The sequence below is a fragment of the Esox lucius genome, chromosome 17, assembly GCF_011004845.1.
Source record: "Esox lucius isolate fEsoLuc1 chromosome 17, fEsoLuc1.pri, whole genome shotgun sequence".
In the NCBI taxonomy this organism is placed as follows: Eukaryota; Metazoa; Chordata; class Actinopteri; order Esociformes; family Esocidae; genus Esox; species Esox lucius.
In genome coordinates, this window is record NC_047585.1 from 18,285,650 (window position 1) to 18,308,300 (window position 22,651).

The window sequence follows — 22,651 nt, forward strand, 5'->3', positions numbered from 1 at the left end:
CGAACGAGAGAGGAAAAAAGGAAGCTGAATCAACTAAATAGTGCCTATGATAATATTTGGTGTGTTGTTGGAAACTCAACAGGCAGATGTAGGTATGACCCCTCACATTTATTTAAAGAACTAAAAGGAAATTGTGATTGGAACAACTGTTATTGTCAAGTTTCCTCTGAACACTTTTTTCTCAAACGTCATTAGCTGTTAAAACACAATAGGATTCACAAGTTAGAGGAACCTAGTTGAACGTCAACAAAAAACATGTTGAGAACAGAATACAAGTCATTGTCGTAGAATTTAATGGCAGAGGTTTAAATAGATCCCACACTATCCCCGAGAGACACCTCTGAACACATTAAGGCTGTGGGTCAGAGATTAAAAAAAAATAAAAACCATTAAGCCACATGTCCAATTCAGGCCTGTCTGATATATCATGATCAATCAGTGAGCCAGAGCGGAAGAGCACAGGTTCACACGCTTCCTCACCATCCCCAAACATGAAACTCACCGTTTCTGTACATCCATTAGCGCTAGTCGCATTCCAGCTTCTCACCACTGCATGTTGGGATCAATTACGACCAGAGTGAGACCCCAATAAAACCACCATATGGCAGAGTGTTAAGACTCTTCAGCTCCACTCAGAGACACAGCTGCCCATTGTTTTGGGGAGACATGGAGACTTCTGGGAAAAGTTGAGTCATCCAGGATGACCACAGAGTAGTGGCGATACCTAAGGCGAAAAAGCTCCTCAAGGACGGAATGTCAAGCAAACCCTTCACCAGGGTCCTCAGGCAGCGAGGGGCAAGCAATTATTTCTCATTCTATCCTCCATAATCAGGGGCAGAGGTCAGGGGATAGGAGAGTCCTTCCGGCCTGGTGAGGTCCTCTACATGGCCGAGGGTCGAGCAGAGGGGCCAGGAGAAAGGGAAGGGACAGACACCGCCGGGGCCTCCAGTTTGGAACGAACCCAACAACAGTCCTCCTTTACATCCCAGTTCATCAAACCACATCTGTCCACTGATAAGTTATTAACGAGGAACTCAGCTGGGTTTGGTCCGCGGTGGTGTTTTTCCCCAACCAGAGACCTCGATTTGTCTTTAATGGAGAGGCGCCTCGGGCTGTTCAAGAAAAATAAACTGAGCATATATGGGGCTGGAGCTGGGAGGTGGTGAGCAGCACACAGGGGGCACTGAGACTGCACTAGTGGCCGTGGGCCAGGGGAAATAGAGCTGGCATCTCTGGAATCTGCCTCTGAAGGAGAGATGCTGTTTTTTAATCTGCCACAGCACTGAGGACATTGATGCGGCCTTTGAATGGCTGTTACTGTTAGGGGCTTTTCTGCCAAGGCAGGAGGGGAATTAGGTACTTTTTTTTCACTGCACCCGTCTTCGCGTTTGGTAGCAGTTTTCTGTAAAGGTTTACAGTGTGGTTCACAGTGAAAATTATGGAAATATTGACCATGTGGAATGTCAATATAGGTGAGAAAGAAAATAAATGTATCCGAAAAAGCTTTAGCGGTCAAATGCCAAAAAATATCAAGAGAATTCCAATTACTATGCCACAAGGAGGAATGCCATCCTTTTGTTAGGACCATATATCCTCTTTATTCAAATGTGATTCTAATGGTTTATTACAGCTATGTCCTGCCTCCTATGTCCTGCCTCCTATGTCCTGCCTCCTATGTCCTGCCTCCTATGTCCTGCCTGTCAACAGTGGATCAGAGTGGTCAGACATACCTTGGTGAGTTGTGATCTCTCTGAGCTGGTCTGCTGTCCACCTCAGTTTCTGTTGTCTCTCTCTCACTGGGGGCCTCAGCGGTTTTGGGGACGGGGGTCTTCTGCTCTGGGAGAGGGTTGCGTTGTCTATGGCTGCCTTTAATTCCTAGGCTCCCTGCCCCATGGCTCTCTGGGAGTGGGGTACGTTGTCCCGGGCTGCCGGTACTTCCTGGGCTCCTGGCCTCATGGTGCCCTTCTTCAGTCCCTCCGGCTCGCTTGGCCTCAGAACAGCGCTTCATAGCCTGTAGCTGGGACAGGGGCACTATGTCTACCCCCGGGGGTCGGTGCCAGACAGTCCGGCGGCCAACAGAGTTGTAGTAATAGAAGCGGCCACTCTGAGGGTCAAAAAGCTCCCACCACTGGTTGCCGTCAGCCTGGCGAACTGGGGTGCCCAGGGGAGGGTTCCAGCCACATTCACCAGTGGCCAAATTCACATACATACGCTCCTGAGAGCGTGGCTCCAGGATCTCCACCCAATCGGGACTGAAAAGAGACAGGAATATTTTTTTTATTAGGATAGAGAGCAACAAAGGAAGAGAAAAATTGCTTTAAAGCAATTAATAATGCATTTGTTCAGGCTATGAATCCTACTGAAATGACCATCCATTTCTGACCGAACATTTAGAACAAAAGTCTGTGGTGTCCTTCATAGAAAAAAACAGATATATTGGAGCAAATACATTCTTAGGTATTTCTACTGGTAAATGTGTTAACATTCAAGTTTGTGCCAACTGTATTGGAATATAATGTGAAGGTCGAGCCTAGTCTTTTAGGATATGGCTTGCTAAAATGGAAATCGATTTGAGTCTTGTTTATTCAAAACCGTGCCGGGGAATGTTTTTGCCAAATAACTGCAAATGTATAAAATTCACTTGTCAAAAGGAAATTATCAACAGAAACAGTAATTCCTACTAGTAAAAATGTGTTAGTTATTGTTCGTAGGTATGTTATATACACAAACGTGCTGTTTACCAGTGAGATGTGTAGTTACTATTTGGTGCATTAATAGCACCAAGTAAAATCCTGAAAGATAACTACACCTAGGCACAGAGCTCCGCATAAGCATAATCTTGTAATCTTGTCTCTTTTTCCATCTTCTAAAAAACATTACCATATTCTCCAATCACATTTTGTTAGGGACTCAGTATCTACATTCACTATGAATTCTGGAAAAATGTTATGAACAGACCAACACAGATGAAGTCTATTGTAACATGAAATAGACATTTGTTTGTTCTAGATTGTGCTATGACAAATGTATCATTGCTGACATCAGTAATTAGCACATTATCTAAACGTGCTATGATCCAATTTGCTAACAAGAAGCTTCAGTTCCCCAAATGCACTTTTTCAAGACGGGCTATAGTCAGTCTTCACATGTAAAGCAGGCAACAAATAGGAACAACGAATCTAAGACCTGCCATTGAATCCATTCCCACTACCATCACCCCCCAAACATTATCAACTGCCACCCTTACTGAAAGAAATCCTAGGGGAAACACTGGAAGGTTTGTGACCACAACCCAATGCCATCTATTCGATGGTGCCATCGAACGCTGGCTCAGCAGTGATGTCATTCCTCTGGTGGTCAGTGGAGCAGCAGGATTAGTGGTGTGTGCCTGTGATCTGATAAAGGGACAGGTGGACCTGCTCTGTACACCACTAGGAGTAGTCGGTAGCCAGAAGGCCTGTTGAGCACCATCCGCTCCTGAAGAACACTAGCCGCTAACTCAGCGGAACACAGAGGCCCAGGGAGGGGTGGGGACAGAGTGGTCCACATACCCACAGATAGGGTACTGGGCAACATGTCAAACTGACTCATTATGGGTTCCTGACTGAACCAATTAAAGTAAAATGTGGTAAAGACCTACATATCTCATTGCTTAGTGGGATGATATAACTGTCATTTTATCCCAAACTCAGAAGCGAAGCATCACCACATATAGTGTTAAGTGCTTAACAGACAGTTAAACTACAGGAGCTAGAGTACATTTGGGTCAGGTTACCCTTCAGAAATCCCTTATGTCTCTTTCAATCTGCATTCTTGTGGTGGAGCAGCTTCAAGTGTGCCAATGAACCCATAAGGGACCACAGCCAGTCTGTGGTGTCTGATTGTTGTCTGAGATGAGAACAAGGCTAGGGGCTAGGCTGGTGAGGAGGTGGGGGTTCACAGGGAAGAGTCAGGAATGGAAGTCACGGACAGTGTCTCTTCCCCTTTAGTGTGGGACATGTTTTCAGAGTACCTGTGACAGAGAGGAGGTTCAGGGTATCAGCATGGGCCACCGCGCCCAACACATGCCCACATTTGTTCCTTGTGATCCTGCCAAGAAAGCCCCTCACAAAGCTGGCCTTAAAATAGGCCCAAAAGACCAGAGTGCCAGCCAAGTCGACAGCACTGCCATCACATTGGTTGTAAAGTTCAGTGGAAACAGGAAACCATCTATGTTTTCCCCTCTTCTTTAGCTCCAGCCACGGTTAAATGCAGCTCAGACAGAAGCCCTCTACTACAACCATGCCTGGGTCCGGTCAGAGTCTCTGCTGTCTGCAGGGGACCATCTGCCTTCCAGTCTGAACAGGCAAACTCACAGTCACAACTCACAGAACTGTGAACAACATGACTTACCTTCTCAATAAGAGAGGCATATTCATTGCAGTTTAACCCTGTCATCTTCTGAACATCTGCAGTGAAAGTCTGCAGGTGTCCACATATTTAAATCTCTGTGAGAGAGACAGGCTAAGTTCGAGCTAGCCCAAGGCCAGAGGCAGCCCAAAGCCGAGGCAGTGTTTTAGACAGAGAGAGAAACAAGTCCAGAACAGAAAGAGGGGAAAATGAAGACAGGCAGAGTTTGTGTCATGAAGGATGGACATGAGGGGCATGACATTTCTAGTCTAGTTAGCAAATAGAGTGGTCCTGCAGTGAGGCTATGTAGTTTCAGTGGGTGAGTAGAGGTATTTTATACTGATGGATCAACAGGAAAGCCAGTGGAAATAAAGGAGCGGTCAGGCTGGATGTCCTACGTCTCACCCCACCCTACATCCTCCCTCCCACTGCCCCAATCCCCCGGGGAGGCTTGTTTGCGTCTCCCAGCCGCAAACAGAGGCCTTCACCTTGGATATGCAAGGGTGACAGTCTTACGGCGTTACATTATCAGACGAAAGCGGCAGCGCAGAGACGTTATGAACACTGAACACACATGCCCTAGACACCGCCATGTTCTGACAGGAAACCAGGGGTTAAATGACATGCGCAAAGTCCATAGTTAGCTGTGTCAGAGAGTAGTTGCATAAGGTTTTTTTTCTGCTCACTGATTTCACATCAGCTAGGACACAAAGCAGAACATGCGTCCCACCGACAGCCAGTGATAAGCAGGAAGACCGGCAGTCAGGTCAGGAATTCTTGGGAGATGAGTGGGATACTTCAAGATCAGCAGTCTCCGAAAACCAAAAGACATGATGAGTAACACCACCCAGCAACTTAAGTTCACTGTGAAATGTAGAGATGGAGTGACCTTCCTTCGAACGGGTGGTGAGAGAGGTTTGAACGTAACAGTGTTACTCCGCAGTCGAGACGAAACCTGTTCCCCTGGGTACCACGACCTTGTGAATAAAATGTTCATACTAGGATTGGAATGCAGTCAGCATAACCACCGTAAATCTAAACGCTGCGCTTGAAATGTTTTATGGTGATCTCAAATTTAGATATAACAGATTGCTTGAGGCACTTGATTTTCTTCAGGTTAACGTTCCACATTAAAACAGACATGCATTAGGGAAGTGGACTAGCCATCAACCTGAGACTGAGCCATGATACTGACATCCAGTTTGTCATACCTCATAAGACAGCACTTTAGATGGATATGTCACATATGCACATCTTCATAATATTCTAGGTCCGATAAGACATTCCCTGTTTTTCATGGACGCAAAACTGACTCACTGTCTCCCATCTGGGTCAAGGATACTTCTCTGCGCCACACGGTTATTCTAGGATGACTAAAAATAAGTGAAATACAAAAACACCTCTCCAATGAAAGAACGCACCAGAGCACATAGCTATTTCCACTTGCCCCTGTGTGTTAGATGTCTCAATCTCAATAATAAAGTAATCTATCATCTGCAATTTACAGTTTGGTCCCAAAATAACTTGAGATATTGAATGTCGTTTTCCCAGAAGGCAGCATAACAGCATTCTGCTCATTGAATCTGTTCCATTGTTTAAAACAACCCGAAGTGTAAATGGCAATTTTCCCAGAAGTGAAAAACATAGGAGTGGACATGGCATTGTCAGACAATAGGGCAACAAACTGTTTTCTGCCTTTGTTTAGTTTTGTTTTTCAATCAAATTGAATTCCAGTAGAGCTTAAATGGATTCCCTCGGAGAAACAGAATAAGAAAGAAGAGCCATTGCCTCAGTCACAGTCAGTCAGAGCCAGTGTTCAGTCACAGTCAGTCAGAGCCAGTGTTCAGTCACAGTCAGTTACAGACAGTGTTCAGCATGCGGCCAAAAGAAGCAATACATGCTGATGTACAAGCAGATAGTCAGCCAATGTCCGAATAAGCATCAGAACCCCCTTCCTTCTCTAAGTACATTTCCACATACTCAGGATTTTACTTGGAATGGTACAATGGAACACGCAGAACTTATTGCTCGACCCAATGAGGCCATTGTAGCGTGCCTGACTGACTGATGGGGCTGCTTAAAGTCAAAAGAAGTACAACTGAATTTGAGTTTCTAAATTTGTTGGAAAGATTACAAAAGCCACCAGTGACCAACTTAAAAAAACAGCAATTTAACGTTTACTGCCCTCGTAAACCAACCTCTAACCTCGCCTAACAACAGGCTATTCTGAGAGAGGCTGTCTGGCCTGTCTCCAGGCTGATGGTTCAAACAGGAGCTACCATTCATTTAGCGCTTTAGCCTAGCGTTCCTTCCCCAAGCAAAAGTGCCATTGTATTTACAGACCTACAATTTCTAATTTAAGACAAAAAAGAAAATCCTTACCCCTTAGATACTGGGTTTAAAATTAACAATCTTGGCCAATTCTTTTGTTTTAATCCTTCCTGCCCACCTTGCAAAATCCCCAGACATCCAGGGGATATAAGCGCAGCTGAGCTAGCAATGACACACACCTCAATACAATATGCATAGTAATCTTTGGAAAACCACTTCCCATTTGATTGCGTGTCATGTTCAAAGTCTATGCTGCCAGGCAACGTACGTAAGCAAATATTGTAAAAAAAAATTGTAATGCATTGTAAAGACATGGAGTGAGTGTTCTGTTTGGCTGCTTGTCATTCAGACGGTACCAGGACCACCAGGGTGTTTTAGGAGCCTTGACAACACAACGCATATCAATGTCTCTGCATTGAACCAAAGACAGCCAGCGGAATAGCTTAAGTCATCAAATAGAATGCACAGTATGTACGGCTTGTCAAATTCAGGAAACATGGCCTCCATTAAGACCAATGTTGGATTGAAGTTTAGACACCCAGTCAAAGTCTAGGAATAGAGTATTCGGGTCAGCATTCTACCCAACAGGCACAGGCAGGTACCTGGATCCTGGCTTGAAAGAACAACTGAGGGACAGGGGGACATGTTTCACTTGACGAAGCCTGCACCTGTCGAACACATTCTTTGTGTCACCTCTAATTCCAAGGTTACATAAACCCACTGCATAATAATACGTTGCATGTTTAACACCTGACAAACCAACGTGAGCGCAGCGGAATGCCCAAGCAATAGGGGTTATGGAGCCCTGGGCATTTCTCATCAAAATAAATGACTAAATGATTAAAACAACTCGCCTGGGCTTAATAGCTCTGCTTTATATCAGGCCCTGAAGACTGACCAATGCCTGCATATAAAGAATGCGAATGGGTTCATTTACAACGCCACTGATTGTAGTGTAGTGCTAATTAGCCTCTTCCCTCTCTGAAGGAGCGCCCTGAGGTTGTAGGTAATAGGTTGTGTGAAGAGGTGAAGGAAACGTAGGTCTTCTGTCCCTAGCCTTCGGGGCACAGGGTTTCCTTCTGTGGGGCCCATTTGACGGTGGAGAAACCCGGTGCAAGGAGGCGGCATTTAGGCTGATATCACCGGCCCGTGGCCTGGTGGGCTGTTCAGCCTGACTGCAACAGGTTGCGCCCCCCCCCCCCCCCCCCACCCGGACGGGGCTCAACAGCAGTTGTCCACGGCCATTCCTAACACGTCCCGCTCCGACACTGGGAGCCAGCGCTCGGGTCGTTTTTCACAGAGGATATGTTCGGCATGATAAAGCCGGCCTTCTGTTAAGAGATCAGATCAGTCACAGTTGAACAGCGCCCAGGCAGGATGCCAAGGATGCTAGCGGAGGTATAGTACTGTAAGCCAGTGTCAGCCTGGCCAGCAGGAGAGGCCAGGAACCTGTAACAAACCGGCCAGCCCTACGGCAGGGTCACCTCCTCCACAAGCCACGGGGACTAACTGGACAGGTCCTGGCGCTAAACTCACATTCGTTAGAGGCCGTATAGAACACCTGTCACTACTAACACCCTTTGTTACAAAGTCTAAACGGTGTGAACTTTAGCATGCCACCAACATTTTGGGAAAGTATTCTTCATGTCTAAACTGAGAAATCAGGGGCGAAAGAAATGCCTGAGCATTTGGGAACCACTGGTCTAAGCATTAGCATAAGGGAAGTGAATATGAGGGAAAAAAGAATCAGTCAAGTTATTTGAAAGAGGAGATATATATATAAACATTGTCCAAAAGGGAACTTGTCAGTTAGGGTTAGAGAACAGCTCCAAACCTGACGGTCTGGTTCGTCTATCTGGTGTGTCATAACTGGTGCCGGAGTCAAACTGTTCCAAACCAATAATCAAACCCAAGGAGGCTATTGTCCAAGTATTTTGCCCTCTAGGTAATGGCTGTCAGTTCTCCTCTGAAGACTAAAAAATTTAATTCTGTGTTTTATGGCACAAGTGGAACAAAATACAGTTTTGCAATACAATAGCTATTATCAAACCATACTTTTGTCCAGTGTTACAGAAAGCCAGAGGGTCTCTGTGATGGAACATAAAGCTGAGCGATGAGTCAATCATATGCATCACAATGCGTGTGCAGTGTACCCTATGCTAATGCCTGATGGTCAGGGACAATGGCCTCCATTGTCCGACCAGGAACCAGACTTCATTCAACTAGAACTGTCTCTATTACCATTCCCACACGGGCTGCGAGCCAATTGCAGCCCACTGCAGGAGTCCAGTGGGAGGAGCTTAGGACATGTTTAGGAGAGTTGGCTTGACCTGCTTTAACAGCTGCGATAATCTGAAACCAGGAACAGTTTCCACTTTTCCTGCCCAGGGATTAGCATGGAATTTTTGAGGTGGCAAGGTGGCCGTTGAAAATTGATTGGCTTTCCTAAATATCATTTCCAACTCACAGTATTCCATTACCAGATACCAGGATGTTCTCTTTTTGCAGCCCATATTCTCAACCAAATTCCCCAAATGTAACAAACTTACTCTGCGTGGAAGACAGGACCTTCCTACTGGTTTAGAAGGAACATTTTAGAGTTGGTCTGACTTTTTTGCTCCAAAACCTCCAAAATAACTAAGGAACCCTGCTCAGTAATGGCTGTGGGAAGCTTGTGTCTCGGTCTTCACCCACCACACGCTCTTCCTCACACTAATGCACCAATATTAAGCAGTGAGGCTGGGAACGTCCCTCACAGCACTGCAGGGCAAACTCAACACACGACACTGAGTCGGCAACAGGGTCAAATCACAATAAATCCTCTTTTACAAAGGGCAAGTCTGACCTACAGCAGCCAGTTTACCCCTGCCTCCTTCCTATCTTACTCTCCAGACTCGAACAAATGAACGCTTTATCAGGTCAGGGGGCCGCAGGACGGGAGTGAGCATGTGGGATTGAGGGACAGAACACAGGTTGTTTACCAAATATGGGACAGAGTCCCTGTCTGTTCGGCACGCCAGCTGTCAAAACCAGGAACAATGGGGTCACTTGTCCAAACAAATATGGAGATAACGGACTCGGATGTAACTCAGATTAATGTTGGTTATTTCATTGTCCATTCTTAAACTCATCAGATCATCTGAGATGAAAAGTAACAAATGACAGCATAAGCAACATTTCTTCCTGAGAGTGGTTTCTGCCAAGGGTTCAGTGGTTAAAAAAAGCACATAGGGAGTTAACCTCGCCCATCTGCGTTGAGGCTTTACAACAATACACTCTTTCCGTTAGTTGTGCCTGTTTAACTGTATGGAACTGCATTGAGTTATGCGTGCTGACTCTGTTCCCTGCTGACATGACAACCGACCCCGGTCTTAATACCAGGGCCAACTTAGGGGGTGAGAGGAGGGTCAGAGGAGGGTCAGAAGAGGCCAGTGACTAGTCCAACTGATCTTCGCTGAGGAGGTGGGCTGCTAACAGCAGGACAGGACAGCGCTAACCATCAGGCAAGTTAAATTGCCAAAGTTTTAACTAGAAGTCAAAAGAGTAGAAGGGCAGGTAGGATAACGTTTTCTGTGGGGCTTTAGGTTGGAGAACGGGAGTAATATGTTTCTAATCACAACCTAATTAAAGAGGTCTGGGAGGAGGGGGATTCTGGGCTGTTCCCATCAAACACCTGAGCATAACAACATCCAACACTAACACAATCAAATAAGTCAAATGTCATTGTATTACCTAAAACACAGTGTAGGTCTGGTCTCTTTAAATCATTATCCTGTGTAGCTTTTAGACAGTTAGGCCCAACGTAAACCTATTACAATGACCTAGGCAACTTCAAACACAATGTGCCGTGTTTAGAACAGCTCAGGTCAGGAAGTTAAGCCGGCCCTTTATCCCTGTCTAAGATAGTTTCCAAATGTCAGAGGTGAAATTGGGATGGGTCAAACATCTGAATGGAGTAAAACAAACCTCCATCACCTTGGTGAAAGGCAAAGACAATAGCAGTATGGTGAATGTGTTAGGATGAAAGACCATTTCAATCCATTACTAGAGAGAAAAACAAATAAACAATCAGAGCCACAGAACAAGACGTGAAATGGGCTACACCACACCAGCCCTCAACGGGCCGATCCAACACATCTATCATGGAAGACATTCACTGGCTGACCAAGATCCTGTCTTAGCACTGTCACGCCGGTCCCACAACTGCTCTGCACTGGGGGTAACTTTGTTACCAGAATGCGGTGTCCTGTCCTCCTTTGTCTGCAGACCATAGGGGTGGGGGGTGGGGGGGCTTCAGAGTAAACAGGGGACCAACAGCCTATTGTGAGGAGTATCAGTAGTACACATTGAGCTCCTCCTCTGACCTGCTGGAAGTATGTAGAAAAATATATATCTTTTTGAAAAGGGAGCATGTTTTTCATCAACGTGGGAGTTGTTTTTGGAACTACAGTTTCTTCCCATTCACTGATTTATTGCATTCATTACAAAGTGAGTTTAATAATGTTTTTTTTATTTATTTTAAGTTTCTGGAGTAGCCTACACTTTGTAACTGGATTCAATTAAACATTATCATGGTTTAGACAGTGTTACTTCATATCAAGTGGTTTGAGGAACAGAAAGGAAAACAGGACTGAATGGGTGTTCCGGAATACAATATTATTTTTAAACATAGGAACTGATTAAATAAAAAAACTCCCACAAAAAATCACCTTCCACAGCACAACTTGTTACTCAGCAACTTGTCATTTTAGTTTGTCAAGTCTGTGGCTGAAAAGCATCGCCTGTGTTTGTGTGTGTGTGTCTCTTCCCCTCCCCCTCTAAGCTTTACTCCCACTGATTAATTTAAATAGAAAATAATGTATTAACTGTAACAAGGTTAATAAGGATAAGATCATTATCACATTTAAACAATGGATTTAATAACTACAAGATATGATGTGTTCTTGGATCTGGTACCACTCTACCCAAGCTTGCTAATGTTAACTAGGACATTCAAAGTTGCTCCAAAGTAGCTACCTCTCCGTTTATATCCAGCAATTCCGTAATTCTGTTAAAGATGTATTCCAGAATTTTGGCCATTGGTTTTAAAAGTGGCGTTGTTGAGTCACAAAAATAGTGTACTGTGTCATTTGTGCTAATGTGCCCAATGTTATCAAAACCACTCTCAATCGAACTTGGAATTTCATGACTAACGGAGGTATGCAAGTGATTCAACGTATGTACCTACACCCCCTTTGACCCCCTTTCGCCTTCAGAACTGCCTTAATTCTACGTGGCATTGATTCAACAAGGTGCTGAAAGCATTCTTTAGAAATGTTGGCCCATATTGATAGGATAGCATCTTGCAGTTGATGGATATTTGTGGGATGCACATCCAGGGCACAAAGCTCCAGTTCCACCACATCCCAAAGATGCTCTATTGGGTTGAGATCTGGTGACTGTGGGGGCCATTTCAGTACAGTGAACTCATTGTCATGTTCAAGAAACCAATTTGAAATGATTTGAGCTTTGTGACATGGTGCATTATCCTGCTGGAAGTAGCCATCAGAGGATGGGTACATGGTGGTCATAAAGGGATGGACATGGTCAGAAACAATGCTCAGGTAGGCTGTGGCATTTAAACGATGCCCAATTGTCACTAAGGGGCCTAAAGTGTGCCAAGAAAACATCCCCCACACCATTACACCACCACCACCAGCCTGCACAGTGGTAACAAGGCATGATGGATCCATGTTCTCATTCTGTTTACGCCAAATTCTGACTCTACCATCTGAATGTCTCAACAGAAATCGAGACTCATCAGACCAGGCAACATTCTTCCAGTCTTCAACTGTCCAATTTTGGTGAGCTCGTGCAAATTGTAGCCTCTTTTTCCTATTTGCAGTGGAGAGGAGTGGTACCCGGTGGGGTCTTCTGTTGTTGTAGCCCATCCGCCTCAAGGTTGTGCGTGTTGTGGCTTCACAAATGCTTTGCTGCATACCTCGGTTGTAACGAGTGGTTATTTCAGTCAAAGTTGCTCTTCTATCAGCTTGAATCAGTCGGCCCATTCTCCTCTGACCTCTAGCATCAACAAGGCATTTTCGCCCACAGGACTGCCGCATACTAGATGTTTTTCCCTTTTCACACCATTCTTTGTAAACCCTAGAAATGGTTGTGCGTGTAAATCCCAGTAACTGAGCAGATTGACACCAACAACCATGCCACGCTCAAAATTGCTTAAATCACCTTTCTTTCCCATTCTGACATTCAGTTTGGAGTTCAGGAGATTGTCTTGACCAGGACCACACCCCTAAATGCATTGAAGCAACTTCCATGTGATTGGTTGATTAGATAATTGCATTAATGAGAAATTGAACAGGTGTTCCTAATAATCATTTAGGTGAGTGTATAAACAACGTACTACACATCCAGTCAAAAATGTGTTACTTAAAAAAAAATTATATTTGCAAAACTTCCGCTACGCATCATTAAATAACAGCATGTTATATCATGATGCCCAGCACTTCAAGGCAAGCTTCTTCTTCACCACTTTCACTCTTGCCCTGAAACAAAGATCCTGATGTATTATGCAACCTGAACTTGTCTTTCAATCATGCATGTAAATAACTACCTAGCACACCCATTCCATTCCTCTATTCGCATCGATGGGATAATTTCAATATTATAATATTACAATATTATTAAGATTTTTTCCCACAACACATCATCACCAGTCTGCAGCAGCAATATAAGAAGAAAAAAATCATTAAAAAGGGAGCCATTTGTTAGATTTCTACCATGCCAAACTAGAAGAATACTAATTTGTTCAGAATCAAGAGTTGTTCGTATTGACCAGGCATCAGCTTTGGTGAGCAAAACTGTGCGTATCCAGATTAATGACAATAATGCATTTGTTTATTTTATTTTGTATTAGACAGAAGAGTTAGAATAGTCAACTGACAAGCTAACTTATTAGCTGTTTACCTAGCTAGGACAGCAACAAACTAATGTTCTTTGACATATTAGTTAGCACATTATCCTGTCTAAGTCTCAAATAAACAGCAAGCATGCCACAAAATAAGCTAATTAAGACAATGTTAACTCCAGTAGCACTTGTGACATATGAATTTACAAAGTGCTGCACTATGAACACGGTCTTAAAAGCTGATAAATAAGTACTACAGCAAAATAAATGCTACTTACATATTTTGATTAATTTTCCGATCTAGAGATCACTGTATTGCAATATGTTATTTTGCATCCATGTACCCCTGTTACCATGTAATTCCATCCCCAGATATTGCTTTAGTTTATCTGTATTTTCATGATGAAATATACAATCAAATAACAATTGTTTTTGATATGGTCAACTAATGTTATATTAATGGATTATCATTAAAGAATGCTTGTTAGCCAAGTTTGCATTCTGGTTAGATGTTTCTCATGAAAGATACAGATCTAGTTGAACAATTACTTGTCAGTATTGCATTAAAGTACTAACAAATATCTACAAACAATACTCCTACTATTGTACGCTGTAACAGAGTGTGATGGATTGTGAAGTGTGTATGCAGAACCCAACACCATCCATATGCTCCCCTTTTCAAGTTTAAGCCTGAACGTTGTACCGCACCACCAGCTGCTTGTGGAGCCGTGCTGGTGTGAAGTCTGCTCCGTTGTCCAGGCCATATAAATGACATATTTTGTGGACAACTTGGAGTAACTCATAAATCTGATTGTTGAACCATCAATAAGGGAATGAAAGTCATCCAGAAATTCTACAATGTTCCCTGTCCTGACCAATTCTAAACTTAGAATATTGACACCACAGGGTTGGCTCAGACATGATAACAACATAGCACAACAAAGTTTGCTTTAAACTAGTAACACCAACAACACATGTGAAGACATAAATTAATGTGAATTCATCCTACCACTTTGGGAAGTAAAAATCAAATAAATCCACAGTAAATACTCTCTTTGAGCTTTTGGCAAGACTTACATACAATGAACCATCTGTTTTCAGAAACAAAATGAAAGCAGAAGAGATGTTTATAACGAGCAACCGCACATCTGGTCTATAACGTAAAGAGACAGATGTTGAAAATATTAATGTGAGAATAAAACAAAGTAAAGTTAGCTATCCTACCTACGTCGATGAAACAGTGTTGTGAAAGAAATGGAATACAGAATATTTGTTTTGACCCTTGGGCATTGGTCTGTCAAACCACAGCACAGAGAGTAAAAGCAGTGTGCGGATCAGTTCAAAAAGAGTGACATTGGCATTTAAAGGAAAGTTTAACAGGCCATCTAAATATTCCCCAAAATGTTTTAGAAGTTAAAAATATTATGTAAAAGGTTACTGGTGATCGGTACCCGCAATGTATTATGCAACCGAAATGTATGAAAAACATTTTGCGTTAACCTGTCCACAGCACAAGAGATTTGCCTACACTAGTGTGATACACTATAATAAAGGTTCTGCGTTGCAATATCGCAGTCCTCCACTGTTCACCTTAACAGAGATCAGACAAGATAAAATAACCATACATTGATTGTATTATTGTCCAATGGTTTTCAAAATGTAAACTTACATTTCAAATGTTTAAGAACCTAGGCTGCTTTAAACGGGGTATTAGTCGGTGCTCTATATTCAAACTAGTCCGCCAAACAAATCCCGCGGTGCTGCTCCAGTGAAAGTTATTTCTGTTTTAATCTTGTCCGGAAGGCTTAATTTTGCAGATAATTTGTCTTACCTTATCGCTGACATTTTCTTCACATTGTAAGCATTCCGTTGCCTAGGAATCGAAATGATATAGTAACTTGTTGATTTAATCTTGTTAATTTTCCCACTGCTTTGGACCGTCTGAACACGAGACAGTTCTCCCGTAGTGATTCGGATGGAGTCTCCGCCTCTACACGTGAGTCATACGATGGGGGTCACCCCTCGGAATCCGAGCCAGGCCGCACCCCCGCCGTTCGCGCTCATCCTGCCAGATGTCTGACAGGACGTGCGACACAATTAACTGTCTAGATTTGTGAAAAATAATTTCCAATATTAATGCTTTAGATTTATGTCTCGGTACAGTATATTGTAGCCTACTAGTTTTTTATTGTGATACGTTTTGAGATGTTGGTTCTTGAAGACATTTAGTGCCACAATTTAAAAATATGTCCTGTAGACTTCACATTAAAACAGGTAAATGGTGTGTCTAAATAGCGTTTCACAAGTCACTAGTCAACCGAAGACTCTGGGTCAACAACAAGAAAACAGGGACACCTGCTGGTTGACTTTCTGAGCACAGAACATTCTAACCCATTTAGGTTGGCTAGTATTTACAGTGCCTTGTGTAATCAGTCGTACACTGTGTGCTTTTTCCTTTGGCTCTATTCACAGGGGTATTGTACATACATTTTTTACCATTTTAGAAAACACCTTTGAATTCCTGTGTTTCAAGGCACCAAACGTGTTCAGACTGATTAAAGTAATGTCCAAACTAAGTGTCTTGTGAAATAATTTTGTGTGTAATAACTACCTAAAGACTGTGACCCACTGACCCCACCAGACCCTGGTTATCTACTCTGGTGTTGCTCTGCCAAAGCTGTATTTCAACTATAGTGGTCTGTACTACTACGGATTCTCTCCACAATATCTTAGAATTTATACCCTAACCTTATACAGATATTTTATTTTAAATGCAAATCTTTATTGTATGACGTAGAGCCAAAAGAAGGAAAACTTTAATTAGAGAGGGCACTGGAGCAGTGAAAATAACAGAAGTGAAGAAAACGTAGATTGGTTAAAGTAGAAAAAAAACAGTCATGAGGGAAATTAACACTTTATTCACAGATCGGCTACTCACTACCAGAACTGTCTGCAATGGGACTCTCACTGTGAAACATGATAGAAAGCAAAGGCATTATAATGAATATGGATGTCAAGACTCACTACAATGTAACTTCTTTACTCTCGTGTACAACAAGAGATTCGTTTTCATAGGAATTTCATTTCACAGTGAATATTTTCTATGTGCTTTTTCATCTTACAGAAATGTTTTCTTTTTTAACTAGCAGTTGGTTTCAACAGAGCAGAGAATAAACTCCAGAAATGTCCAGAGGGGACAGATGGATAAATACAGAGTTAGGAAATGTCTTCAGGTTACATTCTCATCTAAAAAGGTAATACTTGTCAGCTCATATCAAACACAAAAGAGAAGTCTGCCTGTTCCTCAGTGTTATAAAAAATATTGTAAACATTTATATTAATTGCACAACTTACATTCAAATACACACTGTACAGCACATCTTTATTTTTGTGATGTTATCATAGCACCATGTATAGCAAGCTGAACAAACTAAACTGATTGTATTGCTAATGCCACCTACTATATCCAAAGTAAGATGACCACCACTAATAACAGATATGCATTCTACTGGTGAAACAAGGTTGTTTTGGAAGTCTGGTTTAGGCCATTGTCTAGGATGGTGAGGTGGTGGTTGTATAACGGGCCCCTTTGTGACATTTCATCAACAATCATTTTAGGTGTACGGCCCAATGGGGAATGTCCTGGGGAAGTCCTTGGGTTGGCATTGCGTCAACAAAAAGACGACATGTTGTGTGGTGGTCCTTGAGGGGAGTTTCCAGCCACACTGACGCGTTGTGGACAGTAACCTTCATGCTCTGTAAGGCGGAGGCTTGCTTGATGTTGTCGCCTGACGTCTTCATTCCGCAGGGTGGTGATTTACGTCAGGTCTGGCAGAAGGCCGTAATTATGATACATGTCAAGTCGTCACGGCGGAGTTGATATTTAACTGACCTCTGCACCCAGTGTTAAGGCTGTTACAAGAGACTAATACTAAAACATCTCACGTTCACTGTTCACTCAAGACGGATGCTGAAAATCACAGGACATTTTCAGGGAGTAGCCCCAGTCGACAGACCAGGCTGAAACCTGGTTTGGATGTCCAGAGAACTGGGGTGATGGGACATGAGGCGAAAACGTTCCTGTGTGAGGGTGTCAGTTAGAATATGTGTGTGTGTGTGTGCACGCATTACGATTGAGAGTGTGACAGTTTTCATTTTCTTCATTCAGTGTTTGCTCTGCTCAGTTTGCATGGTCGGCACTAGATAACGTCGAACCAGCATCCTGCTCTCTAAGCTCCTACTGCAATGGTTGTTTCGGTTACATTCCCATGAAGTCGGTCTGAAGCCATCAGGTTCTCCAGTTGTTCTGGTCCTCCTCCGTTGGCAGACTGCCGTGTGGTGAGTGGTGGGACACATGTTTCGCTAACCGACCCATCCTTCCCAAATCTGTCCTCTGTATAAAACACACAGACAGACAGAGGCGAGACAGAGCTTCAGTGACACCACTTCCTTCTAGGAACAGTTCCACTGGAAAACATTAGAGGACAGACTGACAAGAAACAACCAGAAAAGACTTGAGACGAAAGGACACCTCATCCGCATAACAGTTGTGGGTCTATATTAACCTTTAAGGCATGGCACTGAAATGCAGGTGAATATTAGTTACATGAGCAGCCTGGGAACACTGAGAAAGGCATACTGCTAGACCATCTGACAAAGCAAAGAGTCGTTTTTGTACGAAAACAGGGAGGTTGGCCGAACCGGGAGGAACAGATGGCTTATGACAAACTCACAGCGATTTGGAGGAGGGCTTCTTCACTTTTGGCCTCTTTCGACGATGAACTGGCCTGAAGCATGCAGAGTGTAGACGCAAACACACGTGCAGGGGAAACACACAAACACACACACACACAGTGGAGATAAGCAATAAGACTCAACAACATGACAATTTGTGCAATCTTTTAGAAATACCTCATAGTCATGTATGATTACAATCTGCAATTATTTGCACAGTGCTGGAAAATGTATAACCTGAAATGTAATATAAGGTAAAGTACAATAAAACAACATTGAGCAAAAAATACAAAAAGCCATAAAATGTGGGTACCTGTATTCACTGAAAGAGTTTCTGTCTTTACCACCTGAAATAGAGATATTTAGGTGATATTAATTATCGTGGTGTGTGTCTCTCTGTGTGGGAGTTTGTGATTGTCTCCCTAACTCACCCGTCTCTGGGTTGCACTGCTTGTGGCCTTTACAGCTCCGTAGCTCCATAAGCTGCTGGTGCATGAGGTTCAGGGCAGTGCGATCCAGGCCGCCAACCCCGTTCATCAGCTATGGACACAAATGAACAAGACTACATGTTGAAAAAAACACAGAAAAAAAAAAAACAGACAGAAAGAGAGAGATAGAGAGAAAGTGAGAGGCAGACTTGGTATGGGTCCGAGTTCAGGTCGAAGTACTCTATGAAGCCTGTGGCAAACTCGCAGAACAGGAAGTTGTGCGTGTCGTTGATGGTCCTGAGACACCAGTAGGTGTTGTTGTTGGCACTAGTACAAGCACAGAACGGACCCACTGGCAGGGAAGGAAGGAGACAGAGGAATTATTCAAATACACATCTACACATTTACACACCTAAAACTCACCTATATCTAATTTTGAATCCTGACGAGAAATCGCTGAGTTTACATTTTGTGACTGTTGCTGTTCTAGTGGAAATGTTAGTAGGAATATGGCTGTACTGTTTTGTGTTTCATTTAGCCTCGACGATGCCATTCCTTACTTGTCCAGAAGGGGGCGGTCTGCCAGTGCTGGTTGTCATGAGTGAAGCAGGTGAGACCAGGCATGCTGCAGGTGTCGTTGTTGCGGAGCCTCTTGAGCAGCTTACGGAGCTTCTTCCTGCGTTTTTGCTCCTTCATTAGCCACTGTCTCTTCTGCTTCGAGGGCATAATGCTGAGGACACACCACCCGAGTGCAACTGAACAATGAGTCTCACTCTCACATTATGAAGACCATCCTACATAGAAAAGTTTCAAACTGGTGAAGTAATTTCCAATGTCAATACAAGCTACCTCCCGCACTGACACACACACAAACACACACCCTGTCATTCATTACCTGAGTGAGAGCATGCGACCAGCATTGAGTCTGAACAGCCCCTGGTTCTTGGACAAGTAGCTGGGGCTGTTGCACTGGCACTCCTCAGGCCGAATCTTCTTCAGGTGACCTTTGACTTCACGCAGATTCTTAATTTTTGTCTGCAGTGTTTCTATCTACACACACACGCACACACACACACACAAACTAGTTAAGCTCTGCATTTCAGGAAAGACTACAGAGCGGAGGAAATCAACAAAAGCGGCACCTCGTGTTCGATGTGCAGCTTATGGTCTTTCCATGCCTGGAGGGATTTGTAGAGTCCTCCGTCACACCTCACCGTGTCATTCAACAAGATGGAGCACCTGTGACGGGGAGAACGCAGAGCAGCCCCCAGCTCCTTTACCTCACACCTGAACGCTTCCTTACAGCAGCCACTCATTTAATATCAGTCATTTGAGAGCTACTGTGCTTTACAATAACATATCTATTATAAGATCCATTATATTACTGCTACTCCACACACACGCGCACAAACACACAAACACAGCTACCTGTAGGTGACTTTAAGGGCGGCAGGTGGTGTAAGACTGTTGCTGGCTGTGGGTCTGGCTGTGGGTCTGGCTGGGATTTCCATCCCGCTGAACTCGTCATTGTCCAGCAGGTCCCCGCCCCCCCTCTCCCCAGGCCAGCTGGTGTTCCTGAAGCCCACGGGCCTGTAGCCCTCCTGTAGGTCTACAGCATACAGGTCTCCGTCCAGCTCAAAAGGAACGGACCGGGCCCAACGGTTTCTAGTCAGACTCTTGCCGGACCTCACCTCTGTTGGCGTTTTAATGTCGTTGTTACAAAGGTGCAGCCATGTCCATGACAGAGCAGTGAAAGGGGTCAATTAAAACTTGAATTATTAAATTATTAAATTATTTGCGTACATTTTTAAGTCGGCCACTGGGTGGCAGCAAAGACAATGCATTGATGAGCCGCACGGTGGAACACTCACTCTTCTTAGTGGACAGCCTCCTCTTCTTCAGGGGTGTAATTTTGGGTCCTAGGGGGCCGCAGTCACAGCCATCTCCAGCATTGGAGACATGTCCAACCCACTGCTGGGACCCGGTGCTGGCCATCAGAGCCTGGGTGCGTGAGGCATATAGACCGGCCATGCCTTTACACTTGTACAGCCTTAGCTTACCAGACGGCTCCTCCACACATTGCCACTTCTGCATATAGAGAGAAGGAAGAACGGGGAGATGGTTAGCTACATTACTGCTAACATATCCAGTTAGTGTGTTTGGGTGTGCCTGTTCTACAGAACCTTTACCTGTCCTGGCTGTTCACAGGAGCTCTGGTACTCTGCTTTCTGACACAGGTCTTTGACCCTCTGGTACTTGGGCAGGAAGTTCTCCTCCTGGGCCACTTCCTTCCCATCGGCCCTCTTGTGGAGTGGCTTGCTGTTTGAACCAGAAACAAACACGATTGCATGACTGTGGAAAATGGCTAAGTAGTTATGACATTTAGACCAACTCTCATGTCCATCGCCCTTGACCATTGACCAGATTATAACTTTAACATGCTGACCCTCTCTCCACCAGGAAGGAGTCTCTCCACATCTTCCCCTTCCTGTTCACCTGAAACCTGCAACAAGAGACAGACATTTCCAGTAACCCGGGGGTGGGGGGTGTCGGGGGAGGGGGGGGGGGGCAGAGTCATGGAGCGTACACCGTGTTAAGTCCAGGACATGCAAATCGAGCCGCGACCCCTCTGTACCTGTTGACAGGTTTGTCCGTGTCCAAAAGTTTGATGATGGACTTGCCGTCCATGTCTGAGGGAACAGCTGCTCCGGCCATGTCCAACAGTGTGGGAGCCAGGTCGATGTTGAGAACCATGTGAGGGTTACTGCCCAGGACACCAGAGCAGGTAGAGACGGTGGTCAGTGCTGCGCTGGATGTCTAATGGAGCCATTGATAAGAGTACTGTCCAAATCACTCACGTGGCTCCTGCCTCCACGTTGGGACCTCGTATATAGAAGGGCACGCGGAGGTCAAACTCGTAGGGCATGGACTTGCCCTTGACCAGGCCGAACTGACCGATGTGGTAGCCATGGTCCGACGTGTAGATGACGTAGGTGTTGTCCAGCTCTCCCGTCTCCACCAGCATGTTGTACAGCTGAGGGCGACACAGCGACACGGGTCATGGAACACCAGCGGTCAAACACGACGCGAGGTTAGCCAGTCGGCGTTCGTCTCACCCACCTTGTCCACGCTGTCGTCCACGGAGAGGAGGGTCTGCATTCTCCGGCGCTGCAGCATGTTGGTGAACTGCATGTGGACGGGCTTCATCGGACCGGTGTAGCGAAGGATCCAGTGTTTGTCCGGGTTCGGGGCGTAGTTGTAGCTTGGGGTTCTGTGACAGGAGGCAATACACTATCAGGGGGAGAAGGCACTGGCATGCATACACATATCTGCATTATCTACTTTGTTTTTCCTGCTGTGAAACAGTCATACTGTTTTACCAAGAGCCTGAGAGGAACACCAATTAAACCCCAAGAGATCAGAGAGAAATCTGTTTATGACATTACAACAATGTAGAAGCTGCTAGTTTATTCACCTTTCAGAAGAGGAGCGTCTGTACTGAGAAGTTCTGTTACCACAATGCTGGATGCTTCATTGTTTTGTGTTTCCAATATGTTTTATTAGATGTCACTAACATAAACTAACAAGTGTGTGAAAATAATGGTTTCTTAAATTTAACATAAGAAGACAAGAAATTCATAGAATAATTACATAAAAAAATATATTGTACCGGCACCACAAAGTAAAGCACAAAATAAATAATTACGTAATGCTAAATGAGAGGCATACAAACCCCCATGGAGAACCGATTGCCTGGCTAATCAATACCAGTTAGCACCATAAGGACCGCTTAATCAATATTCACTAAGGAACAGAGAACCTTAATAATTAAGAACCCAAAATTATTTCACAATAAAGACACCGC

The 22,651-nt window shown here is 44.2% G+C and overlaps 2 protein-coding genes across 6 annotated transcripts in view; both read right to left on the reverse strand.

Annotated features, from left to right (window-relative positions):
- zgc:92107 (MyTH4 and RhoGAP_KIAA1688 domain-containing protein homolog) overlaps window positions 1–15,618 on the reverse strand; it is a 34,659-nt gene extending 19,041 nt beyond the window's left edge. The window contains exons 1-2 of one of the 3 annotated variants that reach the window (XM_010881883.4): window positions 15,456–15,618; window positions 1,731–2,252 (exon numbers count right to left, since the gene is read on the reverse strand). In XM_010881883.4, coding sequence (XP_010880185.2) covers window positions 1,731–2,252; window positions 15,456–15,469 — 536 coding nt within the window. In that variant the 5' untranslated portion in view covers window positions 15,470–15,618. The remainder of the gene's footprint in view (window positions 1–1,730; window positions 2,253–15,455) is intronic. The other 2 variants (XM_010881882.4, XM_034287423.1) reach the window with 2 other exon arrangements.
- A 904-nt stretch (window positions 15,619–16,522) lies between these two features.
- The window catches only part of sulf2a (sulfatase 2a), a 33,717-nt gene continuing 27,588 nt past the window's right edge, over window positions 16,523–22,651 (reverse strand). For all 3 annotated transcript variants that reach the window (XM_020055189.2, XM_010881880.3, XM_010881881.4), the window contains 15 exons: window positions 21,907–22,057; window positions 21,645–21,820; window positions 21,422–21,550; window positions 21,233–21,289; window positions 20,976–21,105; window positions 20,658–20,874; window positions 20,215–20,479; window positions 19,929–20,025; window positions 19,682–19,836; window positions 19,347–19,516; window positions 18,996–19,138; window positions 18,790–18,898; window positions 18,672–18,705; window positions 18,358–18,411; window positions 16,523–18,017 (listed from right to left, as the gene is read on the reverse strand). In XM_020055189.2, the coding sequence (XP_019910748.1) occupies window positions 17,987–18,017; window positions 18,358–18,411; window positions 18,672–18,705; window positions 18,790–18,898; window positions 18,996–19,138; window positions 19,347–19,516; window positions 19,682–19,836; window positions 19,929–20,025; window positions 20,215–20,479; window positions 20,658–20,874; window positions 20,976–21,105; window positions 21,233–21,289; window positions 21,422–21,550; window positions 21,645–21,820; window positions 21,907–22,057 (1,918 nt within the window). In that variant the 3' untranslated portion in view covers window positions 16,523–17,986. The remainder of the gene's footprint in view (window positions 18,018–18,357; window positions 18,412–18,671; window positions 18,706–18,789; window positions 18,899–18,995; window positions 19,139–19,346; window positions 19,517–19,681; window positions 19,837–19,928; window positions 20,026–20,214; window positions 20,480–20,657; window positions 20,875–20,975; window positions 21,106–21,232; window positions 21,290–21,421; window positions 21,551–21,644; window positions 21,821–21,906; window positions 22,058–22,651) is intronic.